This window comes from Cebus imitator, unplaced genomic scaffold, assembly GCF_001604975.1.
Source record: "Cebus imitator isolate Cc_AM_T3 unplaced genomic scaffold, Cebus_imitator-1.0 Scaffold21, whole genome shotgun sequence".
Classification (NCBI taxonomy): Eukaryota; Metazoa; Chordata; class Mammalia; order Primates; family Cebidae; genus Cebus; species Cebus imitator.
Window position 1 is genome coordinate 4,620,389 of NW_016107336.1, and position 25,792 is coordinate 4,646,180.

The following is a 25,792-nucleotide window of genomic DNA, read 5'->3' on the forward strand; positions in this document are numbered from 1 at the left end:
CTGGTGCTGTTGTCGACCCTGCTGGTAAGGCTTAATTGGCCCCTGATGGCAACGCCGCGTCCGGATCTTGCCGCCACCGCCCCCTCCGACTCCTCCGGCTCCTGAGGCCATGGCGGAGCCTCCGCCGCTTCCCGCTCCGGGGCGGGTAAGGGGGCGGGAGAGGCAGAGGCGGAGGCCTTAGAGCGCCCCCCCGCCCGGCCCCGGCCCAAAAGTCCGCCCGCGCTGTCCACACAGTGGGCACAGGCACCCCAGGAACCGCGAGGTTGAGAGCAGGAGCGGAGACAGAGGGTGAGTGCTGGCAGCCGGGAAGGGGGTGGCGGCCGCAGAGGCCAAGGAGCTGGCTCCGGTCCGGCCGCCTCTGCGGACCCCCGCCTCTGTGTATGTCACGGTCTCTATGGAGATCTTCCGCAGAGGACAGCGCGAACAGCTCCCGGCGCTGCTGAGGCCTAACTCGACCGCCGGCTGGTGGGGGTTCTTCCGTCGCCCTAGCCGTAGCTGCCGCAGTTGAAGCCGCTGGCGCCGCCCGCCTACCCCTCCCCTGTGCGCACAGCGCCCGCCCCGCCGTCGTCGTCGTCGTCTCTGCAGCCGCCGCCGCCGTTGCGCCTATTACCGCTGCTAAGGCGACTGCTGCGGTCGCGAGCCAGAATGTCGTCACTCACCAGTGCCCGACGCATTTACATCATCACGCTGCGACGAGCTGATAGGCAAAGAGCAAGGACTGGTCGAGCCCACGCTCTCGGCCGCGCGGCACGCTGGGAAACGTAGTTCAACGACTGAACGCGGCTTCTCGGAAAGGAAGAGGGAGCAGGGAGAAAGTCTCCAGAGCGCCGCAGAGGCACAAAGCCAAGGGGTCCTTTTGCTGTTCTTGGCTGTAAATTAGACTCTGAAAAGGCACTTAACATAAAAACAGTTACCTCTTGCTACTCTCTTCCCTGTCGATTGGTTAAGTGGGCAGGAAGTAAGCAGATAGTAAAATCAGAGACAAGAGCTAATAATTTAAGAAAGGGGGAAAAAAAATCTATGGTTGAAAAACAATGTCCATGATCCTTAGAATTAGAAAATATACACGGCTTCATTAATGTTTTTTTAAACATAAAGGCTTTGTTGCCAGACACACAGGGCTGAAATTCTGGTTCCTCCACTCTACCTATTTGACCTTGGATGAATCAAAACCGTTTGAGCCTTAGCTTCCTCCTCCATAAAATGGGAGCTTTAAAATCCACCTTATAAAGCTGTTGTGAGGAGCAGATATAATTATCTATGGAGAGCACGTATATTTGTAAATAGACGAGAAATGCAATGAATTATTACAATTATAACCTTTGCAGTCAGCTCACATTAGGAGTAAGTGATATATTCTTAGTAATAAAAGTATACCATATTTGCTCCAAATAGAAGGCATTATATTTAGGAAACCGAGTAAGTGGGCTAGACTCAAAGACTGAATCCACAAAATGTATGTTCTAGGAGTTGACGATTAGAAAGGCCCCGGTGATCACATAATCCAACCCTCTCATTCAACCAACAAAAGGTCCAGAAAAATTTAGGTGGCACAATCAATGACATTGAGATGGGTAATCAAAACCAGGACTATGACCCAACTTTTCTGTAAGAGTTAAAGACAAATAGCCAAATGATTAGGGAAGAAAAAATCTGTTGTGAAAAATTTTAGCTGTACTATAAATCTTTTTTTTTTTTTTTTTTTTTTTTTGAGAGAGAGAGAGAGAGTCTTGCTCTGTAGCCCAGGCTGGAGTGCATTAGTGCTATCTCGGCTCACTGCAACTTCCACCTCCAGGTTCAAGCGATTCTCCTGCCTTGGCTTCCCAAGTAGCTGGGACTGCAGGCATGCCCAGCTAATTTTTGTATTTTTTAGCAGAGACGGGGTTTCACTATATGTTGTCCAGACTGGTCTCAAATTCCTGACTTCAAGTTATCCGCCTGCCTCAGCCTCCCACAGTAGTGCTGGGATTACAGGCTTAAGCCACCGCCCCCGGCCTCCTCCCGCCCCGCCCGGAGACAGCCTTGCTCTGTCACCCAGGCTGGAGTGCAGTGGTGGCATGATCTTGGCTCACTGCAACTTCTGCCTCCCGGGTTCAAGCGATTCTCCTGCCTCAATCTCCCAAGTAGCTGGGATGACAAGCGTGTGCCACCACGCCCAGCTAATTTTTGTATTGTTAGGAGCGATGGGGTTTCACGGTTTTAGCCAGGCTGGTCTTGAACTCCTGAACTCGTGATCCACACCCCCTTAGCCTCCAAAAGTGCTGGGGTTACAGGCATGAGCCACTGCACCCAGCCCCACAGCCAACCTTTGAAAGATCAAGACAAGTTTCCAAATCTGATTAATCTATTTTCTTTTCTGCTCTCCTGTCCTAACTTCCTGCTTCCTTCCACCACTAACTTACCACTAAACTCTCCAGGTATGCCTGCTCTTCCTCCTGCAGCCCACTTGGTCCTTCTTAAAGATAATTGTTTCTCTCAGGTGCTATCTTCCTCCTAGCTAGATATTTGACAGCCAAGTAAAGTAATGCCTGATAAGCTAACTCATCGGGAGGATCTGTACCTCAGTCTTTAATTGGGTTATGTAGAGGAGATTAAACTGCAGCCACATCCCATCTGCCTCTTTATCAGACTCAGAGTTTCCAGCACAGAACAGAGGACTGACTAGAATCAAAGCTCACTCCTTTCTTGGAGGCCATTATTTGACGTGCTAAACACCCTTCACAGCCATTTATTTATTTATTTATTTATTTAGAGACAGACGCTCACTCTGTCCCCCAGGCTGCATGCCCAGGTGCAATCTCAGCTCACTGTAACCTCCACCTCCCGGGCTCTAGCAATTCTCTGCCTCAGCCTCCCAAGTAGCTGGGATGACAGGCACCCACCACCACACAGAGCTAATTTTTGTATTTTTAGTAGAGATGGGGTTTCACCATCTTAGCCAGGCTGGTCTTGAACTCCTAACCTTGTGATCCACGCCCCCTCAGCCTCCCAAAGTACTGGGGTTACAGGCATGAGCCACCACACCTGGCCCCACAGCCAACCTTTGAAAGGAAGAGACACAGGAAAGAAGTGGGCCAAATGTAGACAGCGCTTCAGAAACAGACAATTGGTAGAACTTGGGGAGATATGGGAACACCCACATTCCTTTTACCCTTGTTCTCAATTTTTTACCCATTTCCACAATTCTTTTATTGGAAGTAAAATAGTATTTGAGGGAACTATAATACATTAATCTCACATTCATGTGATTGAGTCATTGGAAGCTGTGTCAGGCTTGAGGGCAGAAAAGGAATAAGAGGAGGAAATCTGCATTCAACCTGGACCTGGTTTTTTCAGCCAAAACAAATGGCATATTGGGAGACACTATAATTCATGATAAGCTTGTTGCTACAATAGTCCTTCCACCAAGAAACGTCTTTATTTTTTCCCCAAACAGCAAAAAGTGGCCAGGCATGGTGGCTCACACCAGTAATCCCAGCACTTTGGGAGGCTGAGGTGGGAGGATTGCTTGAGACCAGGAATTGGAGACTAGCCTGGGCAACATGGTGAGACCCCATTTTTAAAAGCACCAACAGGCCAGGAATGGTGGCTCACGCCTGTAATCCCAGCACTGTGGGAGCCCAACTCAGGTGGATAATGAGGTCAAGAGATCGAGATCATCCTGGCTAACACTGCGAAACCCCATCTCTACTAAAAATACAAAAAAGTTAGCTGGGTATGATGGCTGGTACCTGTAGTCGCCAGCACTCAGGAGGCTGAGGCAGGAGAATTGCTTGATCCCAGGAGGTGGAGGTTGCAGTGAGCCAACATTGCACGACTGCATTCCAGCCTGGGCGACAGAGTGAGACTCCATCTCAAAAAAAAAAAAAAAAAAATAGCTGGGCGTGGTGTCGGGCGCCTGTAGTCTCAGCTACTCAGGAGGCTGAGGCAGGAGAATCGCTTGAACCATGGAGGCAGAGGTTGCAGTGAGTTGAGATTGGGCCACTGCACTCCAGCCTGGGCCACAGAGTGAGACTCCATCTCAAAAAAATAAAAACAAAAAATATATATATATATATTTTTTCAACCAGCTGCCAATTATAAATCAGCAAATAGGCTGCTGACCCATCTCTATTAGAGATAGAGTATCCACTAATTAAAAATGAAATACAATTTAGTCTAAGCCCAACCCAGATTGAAAAAGAGCCATCATTCATTCTTCAGAAGGTAATAATACAATTCTGGCCAAAGGAACATTTAAAGATGACAAGTACAAGAAGTTGGAAAGTTTTATGTAGTTATTTCATCCTACCAAAACAAAATGAGGTAACTGCTATGATGTCTATTAAAACAAATGATCACAGTCATGCACGGCATGACAATGTTTCAGTCAGCTACAGACCCAATATACAATGGTGGTCCCCATAAGATTATAATAGAGCTGAAAAATTCCTTTTGCCTAGTGATACTGTCGCTGTCCTAAGGTCTTATTGCAACACAGGACTCATGTGTTTGCAGTTATGCTGGTATAAACAAACCTACGGTGTTGCCATTGGTGTAAAAGGAGAGCAGTACAATTATGTGCAGTACAGAATACTTCAAAATACGTGGCTGTTACTGGTTTATGTATTTACTATACCTTCTTCTTTTTTTAAAACAGGCACTCCTTCCAACTCTTGTTGACACTATATTATTTTAAAGTGTATTCCTGGCCAGGCATGTGGCTCACACCTATAATCCCAACACTTTGGGAGGCCAAGGCAGGAGGATCATTTGAGCCCAGAAGTTTGAAACCAGCCTGGGCAACATAATGAGACCCCTTCTCTACAAATAAGTTAAAATATTAGTTGGGCAAAAAAAAGAAAAAAACATTAGTTGGACATAGTGGTGTGCACCTGTAGTCCCAGCTACTAGGAAGGCTGAGGCAGGAGGAACGCTTGAACCCAGGAGTCTAAAGCTGCAGTGAGCTGTGTATGAGCTTACCACTGCTGTCCAGCCTAGGTAACAGAGACCCTATCCCTTTTTTTTTTTTTTTTTTTTTTTGGGACAAGAGTCTCGCTCTGTTGCCCAGCCTAGAGTGCAGTAGTACTATCTCAGCTCACACTGCAACCTCCACCTCCCGGGTTCAAGCAATTCTCTGTTTCAGCCTCCTGAGTAGCTGGGATTACAGGCATCTGCTACCATGCCCTGCTAATTTTTTTTATTTTTAGTAGAGATGGGGTTTCACCATCTTGGCCAGGCTAGTCTCGAACTCCTGACCTCGTGATCCACACCCCCCCCCACCCCAACCGCCGCCCCAGCCTCCCAATGTGCTGGGATTACAGGCATCAGCCACCACGCCTGACGAGACCTCATCTTTAAAAAAAATAAAATTAAAATAAAGAAAAGGAAGCTATTGGGTTTATTTATTTATTATTATTATTACTTGCCTGTTTGCTTGTATTATAGGAAAAGAAGGGGCACACAATTGGAAGATATTTAAAGATGTAAATCATTAGACTCTCATTAACTATGTTCTCTCACTATTGGGAATAAAGTAATACTTAAGACTAAATGAATTAACTAATACAAGAAAATTTTGATTAACTACATATATCACTTGATTCCAACAGGGCCATATATTTCCTCTTCCTGACTACATGTATCAGTGTATACTAGTCTTTGGTATATGTGTGTTTATGTACATTACATTATAGTTTAAGGCATATATATATATATATATATATAATTTTTTTTCTTTGAGAAGGAGATCCGCTCTTCTTGCCCAGGATTGAGTACAATGGCTCAATCTCTGCTCAACGCAACCTCCGCCTTCCGGGTTCAAGCTGTTCTGCCTCAGCCTCCCGAGTAGCTGGGATTACAGGCATGTGCCACCACACCTGGCTAATTTTGTATTTTTAGTAGAGATGGGGTTTCTCCCGGTTGGTGAGGCTGGTCTTGAACTCCAGATCTCAGGTGATCCACCCACCTCGTGATTATAGGCATGAGCCACCACGCCCAGCCAAGGCATATTTTAAAATCAGTCTTGAATGGAAATTGAGTTTTATTGAATGAAATAATAACCAAATTTAGGAAGACAATCCCATCCTAACAGTTAAGACAGTTAATTAATCAACTGAGATTAATTCATTAAAATACAAATATTTATTGAGAACCTACTATGTGTTGGTTTCTAGTCTTGGCATTTAGCATGTCAGTATACAAAACTGTAAAACAATCTAAGTCTACATAGTACACTACACTTTACCATTTTACTGAGTTATACTAAAGTTTACTACTTTATAATCTATTAACCATTAGCACTTAACACTGATAATTCACCTTAAAAATGCTACACCCAGGCTTGACACAGTGGTTCATGCCTGTAATCCAGCAGTTTGGGAGGCTGAGGCAGGCAGATCACCTGAGGTCAGGAGTTCGAGACCAGCCTGGCCAACATGGTGAAACCCTGTCTCTACTGAAAAAATACAAAAATTAGCCAGGTAAGGTGGCATATGCCTGTAGTCCCAGCTACTTGGGAGGCTGAGGCAGAAGAATTGCTTGAACTTGGGAGGCAGAGGTTGCAGTGAGCCGAGATCATGCGACTGCATTCCAGCCTGGGCAACTGAACTTATTAGGGTTACAGTCTGTAAAACTATAACATTTGCAAACCTTAGTTTGCTAACACTAAGGCTCATTATTTTTTAAAAGCATCTTCAGAGAATGCATAAGTTTATTAGAACCTAACTTATTAAGGCATTTCTTTTCAAAAGCATGCAAACCAGTTCACACGCAAACAACCCTAACATACACATCACCCTACCACCATCACCAGACACGCACGAACTACCCAGTTTAAACGAACAGTGACTTTTGTCCTTATGCTGCTAATCTCTGACCAGCAAGCAGCATCAGCCGCCCCCGGCAGCTTGCTAGAATAAAGCAGCTCTGCCGTCCCAGGCCAACACAATCAGAATCTGCATTTTAACAAGATCGCCAGGTGAATTGCATACACATCACATTCTAGAAGCATTGTTTTAAAAGTTAACCACGCCACAGAAGTTGCTAATCTGAAATTAGATTAACTTTGAAGGCAAGATAATGAGGGACCTGAAGTTCCCATAAAGAGTAGCTTTAGGAATTTCTGTTCCTTACTAATCCACAACAGTCAACAATTTAAGAGTTGATGAACCAACAGCTTATACAGAATGTAGATGTTTTCCTTATTTTTCATTCTGTACCTTTCTCCTTTACCACAAAGTAAGCAGCAATGAAATGAACCATTTTTAAATTATTTTCATTAATGTTTTTCCAAAGGAAAAAGGTAATCTAGCAGAAGTTATTAACATAAATGTTAAGGGTCTAAAACTGAGCATTAGTTATGAAATATACTTAAGCGTAGATATTTCAAGAACCCCTTGCTAATTCCCATGTGTCCTTTTCTTGTACAAATTTTCTTTTAGTCACTGCTGATTGGTTGGTTGCAAAAGAAAAAAGAATAATTTTATTTTAGAATTAATTCATGAAAAACAAAAAACATGGATGTAACGTAAACCTTAATCCAAGAAGTTATGAGCAGAGAGAAATATCAGGCTAGTTCCTTAGAATTGCTATGACTTTTCTCTTTCTGTTGTAGTCACAAAATCATTTTTAAGGTAGACAAGCAAGCAGGCACTCTAGGAGGGAATATTCTTGGGCTTAGATTAGCATCTAATATCTGGAATGGTAGATGAGAATTCAGGCAACTTGGAATAAACTGTAATTTTTCTAAACTGTATAGGCAGGAATGACAGCAGTTTTCGACTTGACAAATCATAAAAACAATTAATTACCTCCTTCTAATAGCGTGACCTCTTAAATAGCTGCTATGAAGCTAAGACAATAATCAGACACTGTATTTTCTCCAAACATTACTGCTGGAAATGTTCATTTTGATAACAATAATGGACATCTTAGTCTAGAAATTTCCAGAAGCAAGTCATCAAAAGTATTTCTTCCACAACATGCCTACTGTTCTTCTTGATTCCTGCAATAGAGAAAGCCTAAAAAGCTGTCCAATACAAAAGGTGAAAAATCATATTTAAGACTCACATTCATCTCCCCTTGTATAGGCCAAATAGAAGCCTGTTTGCTCATGTGAACAGTTAAACATCAAGGCAAGATAATGAGGTAACTGAAGTTCCCACAAAGAGCAGGCTTAGGAATTTCTATTCCTTACTAATCTACAACAACCAACAATTTAAGTCAGAACCGATGAGCCAACAGCTTATTGATCATGTAGCTGTTTTTCCTCTTATTTACCATTCAGTACCTTTCACTTTTACCACAAAGTGAGCAGAAATGAAATGAACCATTTTTTAGTTGTTATTTTCATTAGCTTCTTTTTCCAAAGGAAGCTAGGCTATTCGCTGAAATGAAAATCTGGATTTAGCACATTCTTATTCTGTATCATCACAGGTAACAGAGCTGATTTAACAGAGCAATTACACAAGCATAATGGTTAGTTAAGATGATTTCAAGCCAATACCTATAATCCATGGCCAGTGACTTCAACATAGCTTACCTTGTTTGAATCCATTATAACGACAGTAGGATATCATGAGCTACCCACAAGAGGCTTCTTTAAAACAAACAAACAAAAAATCCCAGTAAAAAGAACTCTTCAAATATCCTCCAAAGCAAAGATGAATGAGGTTATATTATTCTACAGTCAGTATTAAAAAGGCAGTATCAGCAAACAAATCGAAGGCAACTTTGCAGACGCTGGGCAAAACCTACTTAAATAACCACCCCCAACTACAGAACACTCTCCCCATGAAGATGTGGCTTCCACTGTATACACACACGATGTGCAGAATAAAAGCATCAAAGCAGACCATAGTTCTCCAGAGAGGCCACAGACAAGCAACATCTGCCACCTGCAATTAAACCCAAGCCATAACTTAAATGCTTTAAGCTAACAACAGTTACATTTTCTTTTTTACTTGTTTGGACATAAAATCTTGCCCCTTCAATGAGTCAGCAGTGGCTCAGAAGCATTTCCTACAAGAATCACCTGCCTTTAGGCCCATCCCTTCCAGCTGAAGCGCTGAGTCCCAGGATTGATTTTAGCTTCACCCTTGCTGATGCTTGAGTTTAATCACTTGTCTCATACTGAATATCCATGCCGGCCAGCAGTTACTCTGCAAAGAATGGTCGGCTGCTGTGCAGTGAGGAGGCAAATCCACAGAGGGGGCCGGGCACGGTGGCTCATGCCTAGAATCCCAGCACTTTGGGAGGCCGAGGCGGGTGGATCACGAGGTCAAGAGATTGAGACCATCCTGGTCAACAAGGTGAAACCCCGTCTCTACTAAAAATACAAAAATCAGTTGGGCATGGTGGTGCGCGCCTGTAGTCCCAGCTACTCAGGAGGCTGAGGCAGGAGAATTACTTGAACCCAGGAGGCAGAGGTTGCAGTGAGCCAAGATCGTGCCATTGCACTCCAGTCTGGGTAACAACAGCGAAACTCCGTCTCAAAAAAAAAAAAAAAATCCACAGAGGGGCATCAGGAGTAGACAATTGGGAAGGAAACTCCACTTTTCTCTTTTACTGTTGTCCACTATAGCTCTGCCTCTTTGACTCCTCATAAGGGCCCAGGCTTTGCAACTATGCCTCCTCCCATACCAGCAGAGTCTTTTCTTTTGGTTTTGGTTTACAAAGAGGAACTGACTTTTTCCCTTCATTACTAACTTTACAACAGGGTCCTTTGAAAAGTATCCAAAACTGAGGGCCAGGCACACTGGCTCATGCCTGTAATCCCAGTACTTTTGGAAGCTGAGGTGGACGGATCACGAGGTTGGGAGATCGAGACCATCCTGCCTAACACGGTGAAATTCTGTCTTTACGGAAAATACAAAAAATTAGCCGGGCATGGTGGTATGCGCCTGTAGTCCCAGCTACTTGGGAGCCTGAGGCAGGAGAATCACTTGAACCCGGGAGGCAGAGGTTGCAGTGATCTGAGATCATGCCACTGCACTCTCAGCTTAGGCGGCAGAGCATGACTCCATTTCAAAAAAAAAAAAGAAAAAGTATCCAAAACTGAGATGGAGGGAAAAAATGCAACAGTTCTGAGAAGGTTTCTGTCCTAATTTCTTTTCTTTATTTTTGAGATGGTGTCTCTCTCTGTCACCTGGGCTGGAGTGCAGTGGCTAGATCTCCTCTCACTGCAACCTCTGACTCCAGGGTTCAAGCGATTCTCCTGCCTCAGCCTCCCAAGTAGCTCGGACTACAGGCAACTGCCACCAAAATTTTGGGCTAATTTTTCTAATTTTTAGTAGAGGCAGGGATATCCTAATTTCAAGTTAAAGAAAAGAACAAGAAAAATGCAGTGGTTAGCTTTATATCAGATCCAAACAAGACAGGTCAGATCACTTGTTTAAATTTCTCCAGCAATTTTCCACTGAAAACTTCCTATATATGGAAGCAATATAGAAAAAGAAAAGGGGAAATGTTTAAGGAATGAGGTCAGACAGAAGAGAGGGAGGCAGAGATGAGCAAGGAGGGAGGGCAAATTTTTAATTCGGGCAAATAGTCAACACTAGACATGCCTGAAGATACCATCAAACATTCTGCTAGGTTCATGGCCAACCTGAACTCACCGTTGGTGTATCTTCCCTCTATAAGGCAGACTTTTGGGTCCAGATTGGCTCCTTGTTGACCTAAATTCAAAAGCTGTTAAAAAACGAAGGGAAGATGAGTGATACCTTGCAGAAATGGTGTTACCGAAGCCCAGAGTGTCACTTACTGGCGTCATAAATAATGAAGGACTAATAAATAAAACATGGGAAAGAAAAGACCCTCGTCATTGTCACTTCATGTTGTCCTAACCTTTTGTATCCATAAGGCCAGGCACAAATTGAATAAATATTTATTGAGTGCATGAATGGATATTTATGGGAGGTTTCACAATTCCTTAACAATTTTGATGTTATGCAGATATTTTCAGTGTTTGGAAAAAATACTTTAAAATGAAACTTGTTAATATAATCTTTTATTGTTAGAACACTCAAAATCTCCCCTTTGCTTTTAAGCACAGTTTACCTGAAACCATGTATTATTTGCAGTGTCAGAGGTCAACAATTATTTTTATAGACTCAGATCAAGATGGTGCTTTCTCGGAGGAATTATGCCAAAATAGGATGTGACCTGAAGGGAGAAGGATGTGCACTTTCAAAACAGACCTTTGCTGGATGCAGTGGCTCACGCCTGTAATCCTAGTAATTTGGGAGGTCAAGGTGGGCAGATCACCGGAGGTCAGCAGTTCTAGACCAGTCTGACCAACATGGTGAAACCTCGCCTCTACTAAAAATACAAAAATTAGCCAGGCGTGGTGATGCTCACCTGTAGTCCCAGCTACTTGGGAGGCTGAGGCAGGAGAATCACTTGAACCCGGGAAGTGGAGGTTGCAGTGAGCCAAGATCATGCCACTGCACTCCAGCTAGGGTGACAGAGCCAGACTCCATCTCAAAAAACAAAACAAACAAACAAAAAACCAAAAAGCAAAAACAACAACAACAAAAACAAACCAAAAAAACCAGATATTTAGGTCAGGCACAGTGGCTCATGCCTGTAATCCCATCACTTTAGGAGGCTGAGGTGGGAAGATTACATGAGGCCAGGAAGTTGAGACCAGCTTGGGCAATATAGCAAGACCCCCATTTCTCCAAAAACAGTTTTTAAATAGCCAGGGGTGTTGGCATGTGCCTGTCATACTAGCTACTCAGGAGGCTGAGGAAAAAGAATCACTGGAATCCAGGAGTTCGAGGCTGCGGTGAGCTATGATTGTGCCACTGCACTCCTACCTAGCAGAGTGAGACCCAGTTTCTAATAAATACATATGTACAGACAACAGCATTCAACAATTATACAAGGCCATGTGTTCTGCAGGTGGAAACATCATGGGATATGTCCTGCCATTTAGGGACAAGCGGAAGTGTTTGTACTTTTTTTTTGTTTTTTTGAGACTGAGTCTTGCTCTTGTTGCCCAGGTTGGAGTGCAGTGGCACGATCTTGGCTCACTGCAACCTCCGCCTCCCAGGTTCAAGCCATTCTCCTGCCTCAGCATCTTGAGTAGCTGGGATTACAGGTGCCTGCTCCCACGCCCAGCTAATTTTTATACTTTTAGTAAAGACAGGGTTTTGCCATGTTGGCCAGGCTGGTCTTCAACACCTGACCTCAGGTGATGCACCTGCCTAGGTCTCCGAAAGTGCCGGAAGTGGTCATACTTTTAAGTATTTTGAGTAAATATGTATGAAGATAAATTTCCTTTTGGAAATATTTGTTGCATAGCATTTAAAACAATTTACAGAATAAAAGCTTCAGATTAGCTGTCATGGTTTCCCCTCCTCAACTTGGTGGGCTTGGAGTCAGGACACTGAATTTAGAGAATGTGAGTACAGTTTACTGAATCTATAGCAGAGAATGCTATTTATTTATTCATTTATAGATAGAGTCTCACTCTGTTGTCCAGGCAGGAGTGCAGTGGTGCCATCTCTGCTCACTGCAGTCTCCACTGCCCGGTTTCAAGCGATTCTCCTGCCTCAGCTTCCCAAGTAGCTGGGACCACAGGCAAGCACCACTACACCCAGCTAATTTTTGTATTTTTAGTAGAGATGGGTTTTCACCATGTTGGCCAGGCTGGTCTCGAACTCCTGTCTCAAGTCATTCACGTGCCTTGGCCTCCCAAAGTGCTGGGATTACAGGCGTGAGTCACTGCACCTGGCCTATTTATTTATTTAAAGACAGGGTCTCACTGTCGCCCAGGCTGGAGTGCAATGGTAGAATCATAGCTCACTGCAGCCTTGAACTCTTTGGCTTAAAGGATCTTCCCACCTTAGCCTCCTGACTAGCTGCGACCACAGGTGCACGCCACCATGCCCAGCTAATTATTTCACTTTTTTGTAGAGATGGGTCTTGGTATGTGACCAGGCTGGTCTCCAACTCCTGGGCTCAAGTGCTCCTCCTTCCTCAGCCTCCCAAAGCACTGGCACTACAGGTGTGAGCCACTGCACCTGGCCGCCTTTCTTTAGATGAAATAAATTCTTCTGTACAAAAGGCCAGGTTACAGAAGGCACTGTAAAATGTAGACTGATGGCCAGGAGCAGTGGCCAGCACTTTGGGAGGCCGAGGTGGGCGAATCATGAGGTCAAGAGATCGAGACCATCCTGGCCAACATGGTGAAACCCCATCTCTACTAAAAATACAACAATTAGCTGGGCATGGTGTTGCGTGCCTGTAGTCCCAGCTACTCGGGAGGCTGAGGCAGAAGAATCATTTGAACCTAGGAGATGGAGGTTGCAGTGAGCTGAGATGGCGCCACTGCACTCCAGCCTGGTGACAGAATGAGACTCCATCTCAAAAAAAAAAAAAAAAGTGCACTGGAGGCAAAAATACATAGACCTAAAGTTGCAAAGGGACAAATTGTGTCCTCAAACAATTACAGTATCCAGGTAGGATCTCCCAGAGATGAAGAAGAGGCCAAGGAATAGGATCTAAAGTCTCCACCCTTAGTAACGAAGTGCAGGGAATGATAGCACTATTTACTCACAGCCCACGCTATGCTGTGTACCTTACTGGGCGCCTTCCACCCATCTTTTTTTTTTTTTTTTTTTTTTTAATTCTTATAATAACTCTTCTAGGAAATAGTCTAAAAGAGAAGGGCTGTTACGTAGTTTGCTCAAGGTCACACCAAATAGTTGACAGAATTGCCTTCGAACACAGGTCTGACTGATTTTTTTTTTTTCACAGTTTCAATGGACATTTTTATTGTTTATTTAATGGATCATCAATTTCGTCTCCCTACCTACAAATGGAATTTCACCTTGTTTCCACATCAAGTAGGGAAACAGTGACAAAACTCATCAGAATAAGCTACATCAAAAGAGAACTAAGCTAACACAGCATTCTAGATCTGACTGATTTCTAAAACCTGTGGTTATTCCTTTAGCCAGGTGACACTCCGCAGCTTCCCACAGGCAATGGGCAGGTGGAGAGGGTGGAGCCTGAGATGTTTTTGGAAGCCGCTGAGCTAACTGGTATCCCTGACTGTTCTCACCTAGGTATGTGCAGCAGCTGCTTTTCCGTTAGTGCCTTGGCAGGATTTTTAGAGCAGAGTAGGGATTTTGCTAACCGGATCAGTGTATTGGGTGATGATGTGCTACTGAGCCCCAGACACTTGTGAACTCCCTTCTTTGTACCGTACCAGATAACATTCAAAACACTCCATTAAGTTTGAATTTCAGATGAACAATGAAGAATTTTTTGTATAAGTATGTCCTCAATATTGCAAATATTGCATGAAGCAATTAATTTGCTAAACCTGGCAACACTACTTCTTTGCCCTATTTCAAAATGCCTTAAATTAGATTTTTGTTTTTTTTGAGAGACAGAGTCTCATCTGTTGCCCAGGCTGGAGTGCAGTGGTGCAATCTCAGCTCACTACAACGTCTGCTTTCTGGTTTCCAGAGATTTTCCTGCCTCAGCCTCCCAGGTGCCTGGGATTACAGTCATCTGCCACCATGCCCGGCTAATTTTTTGTATTTTATTTTATTTTTTGACACAGAGTTTCACTCTTGTTACCCAGGCTGCAGTGCAATGGCACGATCTTGGCTCACCACAACCTCTGCCTTCTGGGTTCAAGCAATTCTCCTGCCTCAGCCTCCTGAGTAGCTGGGATTACAGGCTGCACCACCATGCCCAGCTAATTTTTGTATTTTTAGTAGAGACGGGGTTTCACCGTGTTGACCAGGATGGTCTCGATCACTTGACCTCATGAGCCACCTGCCTTGGCCTCCCAAAGTGCTGGGATTATAGGCGTGAGCCACCATGCCCAGCCTTTTTTTGTATTTTTAGTAGGAACAGGGTTTTGCCATGTTGGCCAGGCTGGTCTCCAGCTCCTGACCTCAAGTGATCCTCCTGCCTCAGCCTCCCAAAGTGCTGGGGTTATAGGTGTGAGCCCCCACGCCTGCCCTTAAATTAGAATTAGAGGGTCATTGAGTACAATGGAGTGACTTGCCACTCTACACATGCTCTTTAGCTTGAAGTTACTGGAATTGTAAGAAACTCTGAACCACAAGCACATCACTCCTTCCACCCACACCCCATCAGGCTGTTAAATGGTTTGTCAAGGGATGTCACTCTTATTCTTTGTATTAGTTTCCAGTGCAGCAAACATAAATCTATATGTATATGTGTGTGTGTGTGTGTGTGTGTGTGTGTATACATATATATATATATATTTATATATATATATATATATATATTTTTTTTTTTTCTGGAGACACAGTCTCACCCTATTACCCAGGCTGGAGTGCAGTGGCACAATCTAAGCTCACTGCAACCTCCACCTCCTGAGCTCAATCAGTCCTCACACCTCAGCCTCCCAAGTAGCTGGGACTACAGACACTCACCACCATGCCCAACTAATTTTTGCATTTTTGCAGAGATGGGGGTTTTGCCATGTTGCCTAGGCTGGAATTGATATTCTTTAACTCAACAAAATTTCTGTTTCAAAACCTCGTTCCTTTTAAGAGGTCGCAGAATATAACCTCTGTCCAGTCAGGCCGCACTGTTCCTGTTCCTTTTCCCAGAATTGTTCTCAGAGCTCACATACTGCTAAATGTGTTTGGGGAGGGAACCTTCCATTTCTTGATGTCCTCTGTGCAAATTATTACTGAGCCCCTGTCCATGTGGCCTCTTCAATCCAGGCACTTTCTATTCTCCCCTGTTCTGCTCAGGTGCAAGCATCATTCTGCAGCTTCTGTTCCATGCTAAGGTTCCAAACCCTTCTTGCACAGAGCAACCAACCCTCTCCAGGTATTTTTTTAAGTCTACAGCACCCAGTATTCCCAGGAGATCTCTCCACCAAGCAATAACCAGGCCCAGCCCTGCTTAGCCTCCAATATCAGATGAGATCAGGCACATTCAGGGTGGTGGTACACCCTATACCTCTCCAGGTTCTCACTGCTCCACTGGAGTTCTTAAGGGGTGAAGCAGGGCCTGTTCTGCCATTTCATCCTACAAACTGTCTCTCCAGGGCTCTTCTCTCAGGGAAAGGCATACAGTCGCTCTAGAGGACATGAGGGCACCTGTGTCCAGCTCTCAAACATTTTTACTGGGTATCTATTCCCCTAAAGAGCTTAGGTTTTCAGAAGACACTGGACATTTATTTCCTTTTCACCCTAGCTGCTTCTTCCCCCAAGGCAACGAATGCAAAATAGTTTAGCTGCTTGCAAGCAGGGGGAAAAGGAGCACTAAAGAGGAATGTACCCTAACCAGCTTTAAACATCCTCAGGCCTTTTTTTTGAGATGAAGTCTTGCTCTGTCACCCAGGCTGGAGTGCATTGGCGCGATCGCAGCTCACTGCAATCTCCACCTCCTGGGTTCAAGTGATCCTCCCGCCTCAGCCTCCCGAGTAGCTGGGATTACAAGTATGTGCCACCAAGCTCTGCTAATTTTTGTATTTTTAGTAGAGACGGCTTTCACCATGGTGACCAGGCTGGTCTCGAACTTCTGACCTCAGGTGATCTGCCTGCCTCGGCCTCCCAAAGAGCTGGGATAACAGGCATGAGCAACCGCACCTGGCCTAGATGGGAAATATTTAAAGTATGTGTTCTCAGGCCGTACCCCAGACCTGCAGACTCTCTAGAGTTGAACTTAGAAATCTGTCTTTTAACAAACTCCCAGTATTTTGCTTATGTACTCAGTTGCACTGGTCCTCTGACTTGCTTTTGGCTAAAACTCCCTGAAAGTCACTTTCTTTCCCACATCCTCTGTCTTTTTTTTCTCTCTTATTCCTGTAATGGTAACATCCAATTAGAGTCCCTTCCATAGAACTAAAATCTAGTCTGTATCCATTTCTCAAAGGGAAGATAAGATGGAGGCAGCCAAGAGGATGTTCATATGTCTTGTCTACTCTTATCTTTTTTTTATTTTTTGACACAAAGTTTTGCTTTTGTTGCTCAAGCTGGAGTGCAATGGCGTGATCTCGGCTCACTGCCACCTCCGCTGCCTGGCTTCAAGAAATTCTTGTGCCTCAACCTCCCGAGTAGCAGGGATTACAAGTGTGCACCACCATGCCTGGCTAATTTTTTGTATTTTTAGTAGAAACGGGCTTTCACCACGTTGGCCAGGCTGGTCTCAACCTCCTGACATCAGGTGATCGGCCTGCGTCGGCCTCCCAAAGTGCTGGGTTTACAGTCATGAGCCACTGTTACCTGTTTTTTTATCTCATTTTTATCATCCTGTTCTTGTTCCAAGTTGAAAATCTGAATGTAATCCACCAAACAAGCCCATCTGAAAAGCATAGCTTCAACCTGTGTCAGATGCAAAAATATTTTGCAGAAGCCAGGAGCGGTGGAGTGCACCTGTAATCCCAGCTACTTGAGAGACTGAGGCATGATGATCCCTTAAGCCCAGGAATCCGAGGCTGTGGTATGCCGTGATCACTCCTATAATGGTCACTGCACTCCAGTCTGGGCAACATAACAATACATCATCTCTTTTTTTTTTTTTTTTTTTTTTTTTTTTTTACTATTTTTTTTTTTTTTTTTTTTTTTTTTTTTTTTTTTTTTTTTTTTTTTTTTTTTTTTGAGACAGAGTCTTGCTCTGTTGCCAGGCTGAAGTGCAATGGCGCTATCTGGGCTCACCGCAACCTCCGTCTCCTGGGTTTAAGCAATTCCCCTGTCTCAGCCTCCCAGCTAGCTGGGATTACAAGCATGTGCCACCACACCTGGCTAATTTTGTATGTTTAGTAGAGACGGGGTCAGGCTGGTCTTGAATTCCTGACATCAGGTGATCTGCCTGCCTTGGCCTCCCAAAGTGCTGGGATTACAGGTGTGAGCCAGCAGGCCTGGCCATTGTTTCTTTGGAAAAAAGTTGTTTATTTATTTATTTATTTAAATTCTTGCCACGGAGCTTCAGGAAAAACAAAAAACTTCGACGACACCTAAATGCTGCTTGATTCTTATGGAGAATCATCAGCATTCCCTTGAAAAACTGAAGTTTTCCTGTGTATCTATTCCCCTAAAGAGCTAGGTTTTCAGATGACACTGGACATTTATTTCCTTTTCACCCTAGCTGCTTCTTCCCCCAAGGCAATGAATGCAAAATAGTTTAGCTTTTCGGGCAATAGATACACATGTAAACTTCCCAGTTTTTCAAGGTGTGGGGATACTTGCACAGGAAAGAGACTAATCTATTAATATATATCCCCAAAGGAGGTAAATTACATAGTAAGGGTTTTTTTAGATTGCTTGCATGGATGTGTTTACTGTTAATAAACTTATTTGCAGAGAAGCGTTCACTCTCTTTTAAGTCAATATGGCTAGGTAGGCCATGTTCAGCTGCCAATATCATCGGCCTATTTTATTCCAAAATGAGGTTAGGAGTGTTGAGCTAAACTGGTGCCCTTAAGGGTTATGTCCTGGAGACGAAAGACACATTAACTGAAAGTCATTCATGAGCAATGATTGGGCAGACTCACCTGCTAGGATGGTTGTTGATATTTATAAAGGTCAGCAATATTTCTTGACTTGACTCAACAAAAAGTCATGTATTGTTATCATGACATCAGAATACGAATCGACTTGAAATAACAAAGCAAAGGGCATTACAGCCAGGCGTGGTGGCTCATGCTCATAATCCTAGCACTTTGGGAGGCTAAGGTGAGAGAATCACTTGGGCTCAGGAATTCAAGACCAGCCTGGGCAACACAGTGAGACCTTGCCTCTAATTAAAAAAAAATAATAATAATAAAAGCAAAGGATGAACGGAGAAGAGCTGCAGGCTGAGCAGGAGGCAGAGAAGTGAACTGTAGCCTAGGCAGGTTAGAGTAACTACCTCTTTTATTTTAATAACTGAATATCTCGTTCCAGGCTCAAATTACTAAGAAGTACATCTTTTCCTTTAAAGTTGATTAAGCATCAGTATCTCTTCCAAGCTGAAAATATTATAGAAGATGCCAATTGTTTGCAGAGGACTCTGCTAGATGCTGTAAATAAAGAAAACTAATTTTCCTGCACAGAATGTCCTTTTTCTCCTAAAAGATTGGTGCAGAGCTGGAGTTAAGAACCAGAGAAATCACAGACTTCACAGGTTGAAGGGAACTGTAATGTTCTCTTCGGCCAGTCCCACAAGTAATGGGTGAGTTATTTCTTCTGCTTCCCCTCTGAGCATCTGCTGGACTTGGGCCTTAGCACTCCGGAAATGGAGATCTGTGCTTCCTGAGCAGTGGAGAGCCATCCTGGCTGGTGACAGCTGTGTCTGAGTGGGAGTCTGGAGGAGGGAGGGCGCAGTGGGAACAGCTTGCTGTTTTTTTTTTTTTTAACTGTTCCCCGCTGAGCCCTGGGGGCCTGCTCTGGGGACTTGGCCTGGAAGGACTTGAACCTTAGGGAGACTTTACCAGCAAGTCTCACCAATAAAAAAGCAATGGAGGCTCAGAGAGCTTAGGCTAAATACTCAAAGTCACAATTTTGTGACTAAGTGACAGAATGCACATCTCCTGACTCAAATTCCAGTGTGTTTTATAGCATTTGGGGTGTGGTGTCACTTTATTTTCACCTAGTAGTTTTAAAAAATCTTAATATTGTTCCTTAAAGTACATCTCTGGCCAGGCACAGTGGCTCACACCTGTAATCCCAGCACTATGGGAAGCCAAGATGGGCAGATCATGAGGTCAGGAGTTTGAGACCAGCTTGGCCAATATGCTGAAACCCTGTCTCTACTAAAAATACAAAAATTAGCTGGTGTGGTGGTAAGCGCCTGTAGTCCCAGCTACTTGGGAGGCTGAGGCAGAAGAATCTCTTAAACCCGGGAGGCAGAGGTTGCACTGAGCTGAGATAGCACCAGTGCACTCCAGCCTGGGCGACAGAGTGAGATTCTGTCAAAATAAATAAATAAAATAAAATAAACTACATCTCCTATTTCTCTTTCATTGACAGCACTAGGATGACAGAGGTGCAGAAAGGACAAAAAGAGAACTGACATGCCCTGAAATGTTACAATACATCAGGTTCAATACCAGATACCTTACATGTAGCATCTCACTGAATTTTCACAATGATCCTATAAAGTATATAGTATTGCTCCCATTTCTTTTCTTTTCTTGTTTTTGTTTTTTTGCTCCCATTTTACAGATAAGGAATTTAAGGCTTAGAAAGGTTTAAATAGGCCAGGTGCAGTGGCTCACACCCATAATCCCAGCACTTTGGGAGGCAAAGTTGGGAGGATTGTGTGAGGCCTAGGAATTCAAGACCAGCCTGGGCAACAGAGAGAGACCTCATCTCTACAAAAAATAAAAATTAAAAAATTAAACTAAAAAACATTTTTTAAAAAGATTAAATAACTTGCGCAAGTTCACCTAGGTGTCAAGTATTAGAGCTGGGTTTTGAATCAAGTTCTTTCTCAAAAGTCATTAAATTATACTGCCTCCCATGCCCCTAACCAAGAGAACCTGGATATCTAAATGCTCACTTTTTTTTTTTTTGAGACGGAGTCTTGGTTTGTTGCCCAGGCTGGAGTGCAGTGGTGCCATCTTGGCTCACTGCAACCTCCGCCTCCCAGGTTGAAGCAATTCTCCTGCCTCAGCCTCCCGGGTAGCTGGGACTACAGGTATGCACCACCATGCCCTGTATTTTGTATTGAACCCAGGAGTTTTTTGTATTTTTAGTAGATACAGGGTTTCAGCATATTGGTCAGGCTGGTCTGTAACTCCTGACCTCGTGATCTGCCTGCCTTGGCCTCCCAAAGTGCTGGGATTACAGGTGTGAGCCACTGCACTCAGCCTAAATACCCACATAACTCCAATTAGCTCTGCTCAGATTTTACATGTATTTCAAGGAAGAGCCTTTATACTGGCCTTTGATCCTAAGCTTAATTGACCAGGAGACACTGATAGTCCTGTGCAAAAAAAAGTTACTCATTCAAGTAACACTTGCATTTTTACCTAGTCCCAAAAGTAGCTGAAGGGGATTACTTGAACAAAATAAGAGAAATTTTTAAATTCCTCAGTTTCTTCATTGGCCTATCAGTCATTCAGAAACATGTTTTTTTGTTTGTTTTGTTTTTGAGACATAGTCTTGCTCTGTCACCGAGGCTGGAATTCAATGGCGTAATCTCAGCTCATTGAAACCTCCGCCTCCAGGGTTCAAGCTATTCTCCTGCCTCAGCCACCACGCCTGGCTAATTTTTGTATTTTTAGTAGAGATGGGTTTTTGCCATGTTGGTCAGGCTGATCTTGAACCCCTGACCACAGGTCATCTGCCCGCCCTGGCCTCCCAAAGTGTTGCAGTTACAGGCCTGAGCCACCGTGCCTGGTCAGAAACATGTTATTTAACTTCCTTGTATTTATACAGTTTCAAAAGTTCCTCCTAATTTATTTCTAGTTTTATTCCACTATTGTCAGAAAGATATTTGGTATGATTTCAATTCTTTTAAGTTTGTAGAAACTTGTGGTCTAACATGTGGTCTATCCTGGAATATGTGGCATCTGATGAAAATATTGCACAGTTACTAAGAACTGAGTAAAAGACAAATAATAATAATGATAGCCGGGCGTGGCGGCTCACGCCTGTAATCCCAGCACTTTGGGAGTCCCAGGCAGGTGGATCACAAGGTCAAGAGATCTAGACCATCTGGCCAACATGGTGAAACCCTGTCTCTACTAAAAATAAAAAATTAGCTGAGCATAGTGGCGCATGCTTGTAATTCCAGCTACTCACGAGGCTGAGGCAGGAGAATCACTTGAACCTAGACGGCGGAGGTTGCAGTGAGCTGAGATCCCACCACTGTACTCCAGCCCGGCAACAGAGCGAGACTTCATCTCAAATAAATAATAGTAGTAATAGAGACGTTCTTCGCCCAGGGTCGCCGCGGTTTCTTGCTTCAACAGTGCTTGGACAGAACCCGGCGCTCGCCCCCCACCCTGGCCGGCCGCCCACAGCCAGCCCTCCGTCACCTCCACACCGCGTCCTCGGACCGCCCCGAGGCCCCCCGCCGCCTCTCCAGCGCCGGGCAGACACCGCCCCCGCCGCCTCTCCTTAGCAGCCGCCGTGACGACCGCATTACCTTCGCAGGTGCGCCAGAACTACCACCAGGACTCAGAGGCCACCATCAACCGCCAGATCAACCTGGTGCTCTACGACTCCTATGTTTACCTGTCCATGTCTTACTACTTTGACCGCGGTGATGTGGCTTTGAAGAACTTTGCCAAGCACTTTCTTCACCAATCTCATGAGGAGAGGGAACATGCCGAGAAACTGATGAAGCTGCAGAACCAGCGAGGTGGCCGCATCTTCCTTCAGGATATCAAGAAACCAGACCATGATGACTGGGAGAGCGGGCTGAATGCGATGGAGTGTGCATTACATTTGGAAAAAAAATGTGAATCAGTCACTACTGGAACTGCACAAACCGGCCACTGACAAAAATGACCCCCATTTGTGTGACTTCATTGAGACACATTACCTGAATGAGCAGGTGAAATCCACCAAAGAATTGGGTGACCACGTGACCAACTTGCGCAAGATGGGAGCACCCCAATCTGGCTTGGCAGAATATCTCTTTGACAAGCACACCCTGGGAGACAGTGATAATGAAAGCTAAGCCTTAGGCTAATTTCCCCATAGCCACGGGGTGACTTCCCTGGTCACCAAGGCAGTGCATGCATATTGGGGTTTCCTTTACCTTTTCTATAAGTTGTGCCAAAACATCCACTTAAGTTCTTTGTACCATTCCTTCAAATAAAGAAATCTGGTACCCCCCCAAAATAATAATATAATAATAATATATAGCTCTCAGAGAAAATGTTCTGATACTACCTGTTAGGTCCATTGGGTGAAAAACACAGTTTAAGTCCAGTTTTTCTTTTTTAATTTTCTGTCTGGATGACGTGTCCAATGCTGAGAGTGGGACACTGAGATCCCCAACTGCTATTGTATTGGAGCCTCTCTCTCTCTTTACATCTAGTGCTTGCTTTATGTATCTGCTTGCTCCAGTCTTGGGTGCATATGTATTTATAATCATTACATCCCTTGCTAAACTGATCCTTTTATCATTATATAATCACTTTATTTTCTCTTTTTATGGTTTTTGACTTAAAGTCTGTTTTAATTCATGTAAGTAAAGCTACTCCTGCTTTTTTGTTTGTTTGTTTGCTTGGTTTGCATGGAATATCTTTATTATTTTTTATTTTCTGAGATGGGGTCTCACTCTGTCACCCAGGCTGGAGTGCTGTGGTGTGATCATGACTTACTGGATCTTTGGACTTCTAGGCTCAAATGATCCTCCTGCCTCAGTCTCTTGGCACTGCAGCTGTCCACCATCATAGCCAGTTAATTTTTAAATTTTCATTGAGACAGGGTCTTGCTCTATTGCCCAGGCTGGTCTCAAACTCCTGGGCTCAGGTGATCTTCCCACTTCAGCCTCCCAAAGTGCTGGGATTACAGGCATGAGCCACCATGCCAAGACTGCATGAAATATATTTTCCACCCATTCACTTTTAGTGTAATATGTGTTTTTACAGTGAAGTGAGCTTCTTATAGTGAGCATGTAATTGGGTCATGGTTTTTTGGTTTTTGTTTTTGTTTTTGTTTTTTGACAGACTCTTGCTCTATTGCCCAGGCTCAAGAGCAGTGGCACCATCTTGGCTCACTGCAACCTCCGCTTCCCAGGTTCAAGCTCTTCTCCTGCCTCCGCCTCCTGAGTAGCTGGGACTACAGGCACCTTCCACTATACTCAGCTAATTTTTTGTATTTTTGGTAGAGACGGGGTTTCACCATGTTGGCCAGGCTGGTCTCAAACTCCTGACCTCAAGTGATCCACCTGCCTCAGCCTCCCAAAATGCTGGGATTACAGGTGAGAACCACTACGCCAGCTTGGGTGATGGTTTTAAAAAATCTATTCAACTAGTTCGTATCTTTTTGAAACATTTAAATACCTTCTTCAAGGCTAGTCAGGTGAAACAGTGGCAGTGGAGAAGGAACAAAGATATCGGTAACTGGTTGTGTTCAGTAAGCTGTAAACACCACTGCACTCAGACCCTCAAGCTTTATCTTTTAAGGGGGAGTTTAAGCCATTTACATTCGAGGATTTTATTATTACTAGGTTATTATTACTAGGTTAGGACTTACTTCTGTCATGTTGTTAATTGTTTTCTGATTGTTTTTGTACATCCATTGTTCCTTTCTTCCTCTCTTATTGTGTATCATTGTGATTTGGTTGTTGTAGAAAGTAAAAAGTTCCTCTTCAAAGTTTCCCTTCTTGTTAAAGAATAATAATAGTAAATGTTAGAAATAATATTGTTTTAAAGACTTTCTTCAAAGCCTTCTTGATTTCTGCTAATAACTCTTTGTTAAGCCCTATCCTATGCAGCTGTTAAACATGCTCACAGGCATGTAGCACATTCTCTGTCCTTGTACTTTAACCCAGATATTTGTGTGCTGGACATGCTCACAGGCATCTCCCAACTTGCAGCCTATGCTGCTTCTTATTTGGGAATGCTGTTACTTTTCTAATTCCTTTTGTAAGCAATGGCCTCTTTTCCTTTGTTCTCCATTGCCTTTATCTATTTAGAAAAGTTTTAAGTTGTTAGCCAATTTGGTTGAGTTTAGTTATGAAGATCGGACACAGCAGTAAGGACCCAATGTGTAAGGAATAACTATGCCTGCCTTTCCTTTCTTCATTGTACTCTTGTGGCAAGATGGCTAATGGGAGCACCCTTTCTGCAGAAAGTAAAATTGCGTTGCTGAGAAAACATTTTGTCTGAATGCTAATTTTTCCTTGTGGTACCTGGGAACAAGCATTCTGTCTCTAACAGTTTTCTGTAGTAATAAGGTTTGATTCTTTGCTTTCTTTTTTGTGTATCTGCTCTAGCAGTGCGTTTTATACTTGTGTGTTTTCACGATAATGATGATCATCTTTTCACTTTCAGATGTTGCAATACCTTGAGCATTTTTTATAAGGCTGGTCTATTGGTGATAAATTTCCTCCGTTTTTGCTTGTCTGGGAAAGACTACTTCTTTGTCATTTCTGAAAGATAGGTTTACTGGGGACTGGCAGATTTTTCTTTTGGCACTTTCAATATATCATCCCATTCACTCACGGTCTGTAAGGTTTCTGTGGAAAGAACTGATGTTAGTCTAACGGGAATCCCCTTATATGTAACTTGACACTTTGGCTGTTTTTAGAATTCACTTTTTCTTTGACTTTTGACAATTCAACTATAATGTGCCTCAGAGAGAACCTTTTTGAATTCTTCAGCTGAAGGATTTTTTTTTTTTCTTAAAGTTACAATAGAATCTAACTTATTATTATGAATAAAGGCCATCTTTTGGACCTGCAAATAGTATGTTAAATATTGAGGGGAGAAAGGAGAAATAAAAAGGAATATACATGAAAAGTGGCGGTGGTGCAAGTGTGGAGGGAACATTCTCAGAAAGAGACAAAGAGTACAGAAGGACAGTGGAGGCACTCATATATGGGGTACATGTGGGAAGCTGTCTGCAGCAGAGGAAAACAATCAGCTATTCAATGCTCATTCCATATCTGATGCTCAGTTAGGCCACTGAGGGGGTTGATTTACATACATCATCTTATTTAATCTTTTCATTAACTGATAAGACTGATATTGTCCTTGCTTTATATGAAAAAAACTGAGATTTACATGAGTATGTCCAGCTAATTGGTGGTTAAATTACAAGGCAAAACCATGTCTTCCCTACTCCAAAGCCCAGTTCTTTTCTTCAGCATTTGATAAATTTCATTTGTTGAGAGTACTATATTTGTAACATCATTAACTTTC

The 25,792-nt window shown here is 43.6% G+C and overlaps 2 protein-coding genes across 2 annotated transcripts in view; one reads left to right on the plus strand and one right to left on the minus strand.

The window, feature by feature from the left end:
• The window catches only part of NUP153 (nucleoporin 153), an 80,014-nt gene extending 78,957 nt beyond the window's left edge, over positions 1-1,057 (minus strand). The window contains exon 1 of the mRNA XM_017521426.2: positions 1-1,057. Within this exon, the coding sequence (XP_017376915.1) occupies positions 1-111 (111 nt within the window). The 5' untranslated portion in view covers positions 112-1,057.
• On the plus strand, positions 395-22,752 carry LOC108298933 (ferritin-4, chloroplastic-like). The gene is given in 7 exon segments (XM_017521429.1): positions 395-491; positions 621-871; positions 13,943-14,054; positions 15,732-15,810; positions 18,870-18,987; positions 21,840-22,367; positions 22,369-22,752. Coding segments are annotated over 7 exon segments (1,413 nt in total). The 3' UTR covers positions 22,597-22,752.
• The last annotated feature ends 3,040 nt before the right edge of the window (positions 22,753-25,792 follow it).